The sequence below is a fragment of the Triticum aestivum genome, unplaced genomic scaffold (genome assembly GCF_018294505.1).
Source record: "Triticum aestivum cultivar Chinese Spring unplaced genomic scaffold, IWGSC CS RefSeq v2.1 scaffold27977, whole genome shotgun sequence".
Taxonomy (NCBI): Eukaryota; Viridiplantae; Streptophyta; class Magnoliopsida; order Poales; family Poaceae; genus Triticum; species Triticum aestivum.
Window position 1 is genome coordinate 615,040 of NW_025228057.1, and position 9,922 is coordinate 624,961.

The following is a 9,922-nucleotide window of genomic DNA, read 5'->3' on the forward strand; positions in this document are numbered from 1 at the left end:
ATCAAACCCTAATGCCCCAAGTGGTTCAAAACCAACCTCCTGCCCCCCTGCTCCTATGGATCCACCTCGTTTAGTCACAAAAGGGCGCAGCCGCAGCAGGCGCTTCAAATCAGCCCTGGAGCTACACCCTAAGAAAAATAACAAGTGCAGCATTTGTGAATCAATCGATCACACTACTGTGACATGCCTAGGGAAGCTGTTGTGATTGTTACCACATGGAGATAATGACCCCTGGGCTTACAAAACTAGCTGAAGTAAAAAAAAGCAACAGTGTCCTGGTAGATGAAGCAATTGTGGTCTGGTTTCTGAGCAGATGTAGAAGGGAAATCAAGCAACTGCCAGTTTCAAAAAAAAACTATGAAATGATTTGCATGGACTTGTTTTAATTTATGTGTTTTCCTAGCTTTAAATTCACAAATTGGAGACTGTGTGGAGGTGGATGCTTGACATTTGTGCTTATATTCCTTACTCATAAACTTGCAAAACCTATGGACGCTTGTGATTTATGCAAACTTGTTATAGGTGGTTTGGGACAAACTTTTGTGAGTTTTCTAATGGAACACATTAGTATTCGCATTGATATTTTCTAATGGAACACATTGATCAGGAAAAAAATGTACCTAGTTATTCGTTCACTTGTTGGCCGGTTTGAGGATCTCCTGCCATAGAATCTTGTTCAGGTCACACTTCAGCATGGATATGGTCATCTTCTTCCTGATGTTTGGTATGTCGCTTTGTTCGTAGTTCGGGAGCCACGTCCCGTTCCATAATAACGCGACCATCAATGCGAATATGCTACAATCACCGCTGCAAAAACCAAATGTCAAGAAAGCACTTGCAAAAAAAGGCAAAAACTACGTCTTATAACATCGAGATGTATGTAGGTGGGTTAGTCCTTATGATACAGTCTGCTTTGGTGCATCGATATCCACAAGCGGGAACTTGTCCATTGCCTTTGCTTGTTTTGGATAGTATTTGTCCCACAACACATGGACTGCTGCTACAATAGCCCTTGCAACATCATCCAGCCTCTTGCTTTTCTTTAACATCATCCATGAGTCAAACACTTCGAACCTTTTGTCCCTCAGATTGATGTTGAGTAGCCAGTAGTGGTGTGCACCATCGGCGTTCTCTGGGTCTAAATTTTCAAGCACAGGAATCATAACCTTCAAGAAAAACAACCATGTCAGCATAACAAAGGACATCAACTGCCGATATAATATTGGGCAACTCTATATGTTTTTAGGACCAACATCTGATATGATTTTTAGGCAACTCTCTAAAATTTTAGGCAACTTCTGATATAGCTCTCAAAACACTAAAAACATCAAAAAACTTCTGACATGTGTATGAAGCTTCGGCAAATGGCTTATTAGGCAACTCTGTGGGTTTTTATGAGCAACTTATGATGTGATTTCAAGCAACTCCTATGATTTCCTGATATCAGCTTCTCAAAAAAATTATCTTAGAAAAAACACCAACTTTCTGATGTGATTTCAGGCAACCCTGAGTTGGTAGGAGCATCTTTACTTGAGTAAGTGCGACAGATATGTAAAACCAAAAATAAAGAAAAAAAACTGACTTCTGAACAACAAAGCACAGGCAATGCTCTTGGTTTTCAACCTGTGCAGAAAAAAAGTCACTATAACCATGCACTTTTTAGGGAACAATGCAAACTATAACAGGCAACTTATATGTAAAGAAAAGCCAATTGACAGATACTGCTCACTCATAACTTGAGGGGGCTATTATAGTAGGTACACAGTAGGGGTGGTTTGTACATGCACAGCAGGGGGTTGTACATGCACCTAAAGCCATCATAATGATGTGTCGCAGGTCATAGAAATTTAGACAACAAACACACACGATTATAGACAAACTAAAAAATGTTTTTAAAAGGGAAACAACTAGTAAACACACCAAGCATACCATGTCTTGCTCATCCAAACGGTTTGATTCTTTGAACTTGTCATGCAGCTCCTTCACATCGAGATCGAGTCTTTGAAGCCAAGTCTATGAAGAAATGTAGATTGAGATGATAAAGAAACAACTTCAGTCCCAAAACAAAAAAAAAGGAAAAAACTATGGGTTTTATTTCTCTTACCGAAAACCTAACAGGCATGATTATTTTCTTGGACCCCTCGTGTCTGTTGTACATGATTGCTTCAATCCCTAACTCAAAGACATGTGTCTTCATCCATCCTGCCTTCCTCATTGATTGAGCAAGCTCCTTGATTGTGCAAATGTAACCACGATAGTTTATGATATGCGGCCTGTAGAACAAAAGGAATGCTCTGTTGAGAAAAATAACAATAGGAGAGATCATTGCATGCAAAAAGAAAAAAGCAGGAAAAAAAGTGGCTACTGGAAGAAACACACACGTTGTATCCTCACCCTGCGACGTCCTTCTCGTCCCTCCTCCTCCTCCAAAAAACAGAATCAGTGCGTACACTCTGTTTGTCTCTGCATTGCGTGTGAAATCCTTCCTCATCTCTACATTCACATATGGTGACCTCTGTGATGGTGGAGCTTTCAGTATCCTCCTCTCGCGCTTCTCAGGAATGGGCTCTTCCGAGCTGCTGGTTGCACCTTTGCTCGATGATTCCCCCTCATCGGTAGTTTTTGCAACTTCGATTGGTGTGCTGAAACCGGCAGGTGACATGTGCCCCGCACTCTGTCCTACAGCATTTTTCACTGCCCCCTCGATAACTTCATCGAAATCCATCTTGCCCCAGTCAATTCCCCACTCAATGTCACCGGTGGCAGGTGCGTTTGCCACCCCCTTATCCTCTGCTGCCTTGCCCTCCTCGCCTGTTATTCCTGTTGGCTCATCTATCCCAAGATCGAAAGGTGGAGCTGGACAGTAAACATCCCACACAACACTCCCAGACTTTGATCTTTGCAGCAATCGTGCTTCTTCACCTAAATCGCATGCTCCTTTGTTTGCTGGTAGATTGATGGAAGCTGATGTCCGTATTACAGGTATGGTGCCAGCTGAATTACTCCTCACGAGCGGTGGCGTCGAACCTGGGCTCACACACTTCCCAAGCAGCTCGTTGATGTCCCTAATATCATGGAATGATATTTCTTTCCCCTTTGCAGAGCACGCTTCTTGTTGGAGAGTACCGGAGGCTTGTCTGTTGATTCCTGGGCAGTTGCTTGCTCCTGCTCAGGGGTTGCTTCCTCAAGCACATCAGTTGCCTCCGTACTTTGCGTGGGAGGGGCTGCTGATTCCTAGGCAGTTGCCGCCTGCATGCTCATTCTGGTTGCCTGAGTTTTTTGCTGAGTTGCTTCAAAGGTAGCACCAGTTGCTCTGTTTTCAGTCTTTGCTGATTCAACAGTTGCTTGCTTTTTCTGTTCAGTTGCTTGCAGAATATGATCAGTTGCCCTGTTTTGCTTCTTTGCTGCTCTTTTCTGGTAAACCTTGCTTTTTGCCGGTGATGTGGCTTTCTGACTTGCGGCTTCATCTATCGGCCTCTGAGTTGTCGGAGCTTGCTGGCTGGTTGTCGTAGTTGCAGCACTTTGAACAGCCGCATCCTCGCTTCCTTTTGGAGACATAACAGAAGCCTTAACTGTCTTATGGCTCACTTTCTTGACCTTGTTTAGTAAGTGTGTTCACCTTGATTAACGACTTCAATAGACTTTCAGAATGGATGTTGGAAGGTTCCTTCACACTAACTTTGAGGAGGAGGATTATCATAGATGGGTTGCACTATTGTTAGAAATGAGCGCTTACCAGCTTAATCCGGGGGAGGGCATCATCATTTGGCGTATTGCGAATTCTAGGTCTTTAAATAGAATATGATCACAATAAGGGAGGTCATTTATATCATGAACAGTTTCTGGGGAGGCCATTGATATCATGAAGAGTTTTGGGGGTCAAAATTCCCTTGAAGATCAAGATCTTTATCTGGCAACTGATGTTAGACAAGCTTCCTTCTAGACTTTAAGTGCATAAGAAGATAGTCCGAGGAATGGTTTGTGTGTGAACTTCCTCATATGCGGATAATATGTTCTTCCTATGCATTGCAACCGGGTTAGTTTGGGCATGATAGGAATGGATCACCCTTGTAGCTTAGCTGTGGGCCCTTTGGAAGATGTGGAACAAAATAATTTCTAGCATTGCATTTCCATTCATCCCGTTGATTACTTGTTCAACACTTCGATCTACTTGCAGCAATGGATGTCAATGATTGGATGTTATTTTTTTCTAAACCTTTTGCATTTGCTTCGGCATTTATGCGGTATACTCACATTTATTTGAATGCAATATTGTATCATTTGATATTTGAAGAGAATACCAGAAACGCAGGAAGTACATACAAGTGTACAATTGAAATAATGACTAAAGTTTCAAATTATCAGAAATTAATTTTCTTGAAGAAAATTTAGAAAAACTGTTAAAATGTTTGATTTTGAATTTCATGACATAATGATTTCAATTAATTTAGGAATGTGTTTTACTTAATTTCAATACAATTCAAAATTATTTCAATACATTTTACTACTCAAGTGCGTCTTCAACATTTCCAATGCATTTCCATGGTTGCCGCCCTGCCCTCTACTATAACTTTATTAGCGGTATACATAACTAAAGTCATGTGTCATAACAAGTGTTAGAAATTGGAGGCGCAAATCAATCTATCAACGACAAGCAATCACAAAACATGATACCGAACATCGGCTACGTTCTCCGGGCATGACTATGACACTCCTCCCCATGTACTCAATCACATGTCCTTTTTAATATCATACTTGCAACACATATCTATCTGCCAGATTTGTACACGTAGAGACCAGACACGCCGAGTATGATCAACAAAAGGATATTCACGGTCCGACGGAATAAACACCCCAAAACTGTTTGGCTCGAGCATGCATGTCAGAAGGACGCAGATCGGGTGCACGCAAAGGCCCGCCTCGTCTTGTCAAGATCCGTGCCGCTCGACAGCCTCTTCATCACCGGCGCACCGCCCTTGACCGCGGCGTCCCCCGTCTCCACGTCTACGCGCACCTCAGCCTCGGCATCGTCGTCCGGCGCCTCGACGTCCGCGCGGCACAGCGGGCACGTGGAGTTCCCGCGGAACCACGCGTCGATGCACCCCACGTGGAACCGGTGGCCGCACCGCGGCAGCGCGCGCGCCTCCTCGCCGCGCTCGAGCCCCGCGAGGCACACCGCGCAGTTCCCGGCCCCGTCGCCCGCGGCGGCCACGGGGAGCGCGCGGAGCACCGCGGGGTCCAGCCCCCGCGGCGAAGGCGCCACCGCCACGCCGCCGTGGACGGCGCCGTCGGAGATGGCATGCAGGCTGTGGCGGAGACGGAGGCGGTCGCGCGAGCGCCGGCGCCGGGTGCCGGTGTACGCGTGCAGCGCGACGAGGGCCAGGAGGACGCCCGCGAGCGCCCCGGCCGCGGCGACCAGGAGCTTGCCGGCGACGACGTAGCTCGACGGATCCCCCATCTGTTCGGTGCGCACCCCGGGGACCACTACAACGCCGACGCATGGGAGCGGCGGCGGGCCATTGGTGCTGGCGCGTGCGCCGTCGCCGACGCCCATGGTAGATTGTACGTAGCGTATAGCTGCACACGCCCGAAACCAAAATGATTGTAACTATGACTGCTTTTTTATCTGGGCGGCTCGTTCCGGAGCAGTGTGAGGTTTTCGTCGGTGCAACTCCATTACTTATACACACGTAGTATAAAATATGACTAAGATGTGGTCGCCAAGACGTAAAATTATTACTGTACGTACTGTTTTTCTTTTGGCGGGTCGTGGGGGGCACGCTCTGAAGACTGACTGCCCGTACGTGGACGTAGGCCAAATGGACGGCACCGATGTGAAGCTTAGCTTTAACAGTGACAGTGATTAGGCGCGTACGACCATGATCGGAGTTGACGCGGCGGGAGTGATGAGTTGACTGGAGTGATCTTTTTTCTTTACTTGCAGCTTCCAAGTCTTTTCTCCCTCCGCGACTTGGACTTTGGGCAAAAAAAGTTCCACAGAGGAGACGGCGGTGATAAGTGACAACGGAGACCAGTGTGAGAGGCAACGCGGGCAGTCTTCGGAAACGTCGCCTCTTTGGCTTACTGTTCACATGGTGCATGTGAACGGGGAGACAAAACTCCATGTCCAGCTATTTTTCCAAAAAATAAAAAACTCCATGTCCAGCTACTTGACGCTTTCCTCTTGCAACAACTGACAAACATTTAAAAAAAACTCGCTAATTTGCCTGTCCACGGCCCATTTATTTACTTTTGTAGCTAGTCAGGCAAGAGTTGATCCGCCGTTTGTATGGCTGCCACGGGCGGAGCCAGAAAATTTAGCCATTGGGTTCACTCAATACGAGGATTTCATACAAAATAACTAAATGTAAACTCTAATTTTACACCTTCTTACAACAAAAATATAACACTCAGACCAACATAGCTAATAGACATATGATGATATCGCTTACCACATATTTTGTTAAACTAAAAAAAGAAGAGGGTAGGATATACATGTTGGATAAATTATAAAATCACTTGTTTACCTATTATAAATAGTGATACTGAAATAACTTCGTAACTTGATTTCTTTGTGTTTGAAATTTCTTCCAATCATATCCAGATCATAAGGTGACTCGTCTAAATTAATTTCTCTATGCTTAGATGGCTTCGGGACACCACTTGCAGTAAATTCGATGCACTTTGCCAAAGTGTGACGGGCAATCATGACGGGCCTCAATCATTATTTGAATCTAGTGATCGATTTTCTCTTTGCAAAATACCGTTCTATCGCCTAGATCACTCAAAGATCATATAAAGAAACAATAGAAACTAGGGCAAAAAATAAAAATCATTACCGTCCAAGGCCGGCTAGATTGAAAATGCGCAAGAGGGAGTACTCCGAGATGTGGCATTGTAATCTCGCTACCTCAGATTTGAGCTACAATTCCCGGCAAGATGCATCGTTGATCTGCAATAGGAACCTGAGACTTGGCTACCCAACCCCCTCCTTAGTTTTCTTCTTTCAATTATCATAGACGATGTAAGTGTAATTTTTCTACTTCTTTTTTGCGAGGAGAATAGAGTTTTATTCCAAAATAATAGAGTTACAATCGAGAGGCAGAAGATCCTCGATACATGGCGGCCCAAATTGTAGCCATACAGTAGTAGCACTCTCCGTACGACTATAACAAGCCAACCGATCTGCGACCCTATTTTGCTCACGTGTAATTTTCATGATGTAAGTGTAATCTTTTTACATATACTGAGATAGTGAAAGCACTAATGCAAATGCCGAAACTCTGTCTAATACTACCTCATTAGTCTAAAAAATATCTTATATTGATGAAGAGAGGGAGTATATCATAGCTTGTGCACCGTTTTCATGTTCCTAAACTCATTATAACTTTTAAGAGTACTATTCCACACTGTGTAAACAGACCAAAGTTGCTAATACAATTATACCGGTAAATCTCCAGTACGGTTCAGTTTGGAAAATCGGTTGGTTTGGAACTTGTCAAATTTGTCTCTGAAATGTAAATTTCAGATGGTATGGCGCCAATATGACAATGAATCATCTCTGTTAATGTTTAAAGGTACAGGAGTTACCAAATGTACAAGGGTGCTGCTACTGTGCCATCGTGAAATGAAAAATACAGTATTGGTTTATTGGTTTATTGGTACATGGGAAACCTGAAATCTCACCATTCAGTATTTCATGTTTGCATCTTGAGCTCCACTCCAGTTCAGGTATTCCAACTTCCAACTGCATTCAGCTCATACCCTGTTTCAGACAAACAAAACAATTGCTCCTTATCGCGGTTAAAAGAAAGATGTGACTGGTACTCAAAAATCTATGTTCGGCCACAGAAGTCAGCTGCCTCTTATCACAGTTCAAAGATGCATCAGATGGTCAACTTCTATTTTCGAAAACAAGCAACAACAAAAAAGAAAAGAGACCAGCAGCTTCCCGTCACAGTTCACATGTTCAGGTCAGGCACTCGGGTCTCAAATGGGCAGCACATCCATTTTTGAGACTAGGTTCAATTGGCAAAGCACAGGTTAAAAATGTATTAACAGACATGGAATTGGAGAAAGCATATGCTATTCCAGGATTTTTCATCTGAGTATCAAATCAGCTCATGGTGGGCATTTGACAGTTGACATTCAGAAATGCAGGGATGGTTCAGAGTGTACTGCAAACTGAAGCCAACACGGTCTATTTGGGGGCAGAAAATTACAGCGACGAACAATGGGAAATGGGGAACGCACTGATAAGATTTAACAGAGCCAACTGATAAGATTTAACAACAGAGCAAGAGATTGCAGACGAATTCAGGGGTAAAATGCAGAGATGTCCATTCCATGCTAGTAGTACATCGAAACAACAGACAGCAGCGAGATGCGGCCATTCCATTACACCGAAGACCATGAACACTGAACAACCGATGGCTAGCTAAATACGAATCTGGCGGCGCGAGGCGGATTCGACTGGACCGGCGCGGCCTAGCCGCCGAATCCGTAGAGGGTGCGTCCCTGGCGCTTGAGCGCGTAGACGACGTCCATGGCGGTGACGGTCTTGCGGCGGGCGTGCTCGGTGTAGGTGACGGCGTCGCGGATGACGTTCTCCAGGAAGATCTTGAGCACGCCGCGGGTCTCCTCGTAGATGAGCCCCGAGATGCGCTTCACGCCGCCCCTCCGCGCCAGCCGCCGGATCGCCGGCTTGGTGATGCCCTGGATGTTGTCGCGCAGCACCTTCCGGTGGCGCTTGGCGCCGCCCTTGCCGAGCCCCTTCCCTCCCTTGCCGCGGCCCGACATCCTCGACGCTTCCCTCTCCGGCGAGCTTCGCTTGGCTGCTGTGTGTGTGTGTGTTGCTGGTGGTGGTCGCTGCGGCGGTGTGGTGTGGTGGACGGTGGTGGCGTGTGGGGGATTTATAGCAGCGAGGTTTCCGGGGAGGAGATGGGGCGATCCGCGTGATGCGAGGCGTGGGCCGTCGGATGGGATATGGACGGCTGGGAGTGAGGGGGAGGGGTGGCGCGGATCGGTGACGTGGCGGGGCGCGGGGGCTTGGGCGGGAAGAGGTGTGTTTTCTGGGGATGTACTGGAGGGAGCAGACTATTGTTTTGGGCCTTGGGAGCTGCTCGTTGACAGCTCAAGCCGACGATAGCTTTTTTCTTTTCGGGTGAAATACTGCATTACTCAACTGACAAGATCCTTCCCATCAATCGTAGCTAGCTCCATAGCAATTGAAGGACCTGAACCAAACCAAGTCATGGTTCTATCTTCTAAACGAGCAAATTTAGCTATGCTATCGCTAACTTTATTCTGGCTACGATTTACATGAGTAATACAAGAATCACAGACAGGCATAAGATATTTAATCTCTCTAATAAGCGATGAGTAGACCGAACGATCAACTTCTTTGGCTTGAATCAACTGCCCTGCAACAATAGAGCCCATCTCTATCTCAACCGGTAGATCACTTCTCTGCATTGCAAATGACAAACCTTCTGTGCAAGCACTCAATTCTGCTTCTAGTGCATCCCGACATGAAAATAACTGCCTGCATGAAGAGAAGATAACTACACCCTTGACGATAGCTTTCACGTGTAGTATTTCCTATTTGGCGCTGAGCCAACACTGAACACTCTCTTCTCCTTTTGTTTTCGATCTGAAGTCAACTCATGTAAAGATTCCCTTTCAGCAGGTTTTGTGAAGCTTTCGGATAAGTTTTTTTCTTCTTCTATTTCTGTGTTTGTTAATTTGGTTTTCACTCGGGTTGTTGTCTAGTTTTTTTTTGTTTTTACGGTTGCTTTTTATTAAAAAATGGACATTCTAATATATTTTTTTTCAAAAAAATGATCTTTTTGAAACTTCACAAACAATTTTTAAATCATATTTTTTTTAATGTGAACACTTTTACATTCATGAACATTTTAAA

The 9,922-nt window shown here is 45.1% G+C and overlaps 2 protein-coding genes across 2 annotated transcripts; both read right to left on the reverse strand.

Moving 5' to 3' along the window:
* Nucleotides 1–4,633: 4,633 nt before the first annotated feature.
* On the reverse strand, nucleotides 4,634–5,625 carry LOC123172965 (RING-H2 finger protein ATL5). Its single transcript, XM_044589841.1, has one exon. It carries the CDS (start codon nucleotides 5,552–5,554, stop codon nucleotides 4,883–4,885), a length of 672 nt encoding a protein of 223 aa, XP_044445776.1. The 5' UTR covers nucleotides 5,555–5,625; the 3' UTR covers nucleotides 4,634–4,882.
* A 2,690-nt stretch (nucleotides 5,626–8,315) lies between these two features.
* LOC123172966 (histone H4) lies at nucleotides 8,316–8,888 on the reverse strand. Its single transcript, XM_044589842.1, has one exon. The coding sequence runs from the start codon at nucleotides 8,797–8,799 to the stop codon at nucleotides 8,488–8,490; it is 312 nt and encodes a 103-aa protein (XP_044445777.1). The 5' UTR covers nucleotides 8,800–8,888; the 3' UTR covers nucleotides 8,316–8,487.
* Nucleotides 8,889–9,922: the final 1,034 nt, after the last annotated feature.

Bases quoted from the DNA above. Each gene is read 5' to 3' on its own strand.
- LOC123172965 (XM_044589841.1), bottom strand. From the start codon at position 5,554: ATGGGCGTCGGCGACGGCGCACGCGCCAGCACCAATGGCCCGCCGCCG.
- LOC123172966 (XM_044589842.1), bottom strand. From the start codon at position 8,799: ATGTCGGGCCGCGGCAAGGGAGGGAAGGGGCTCGGCAAGGGCGGCGCC.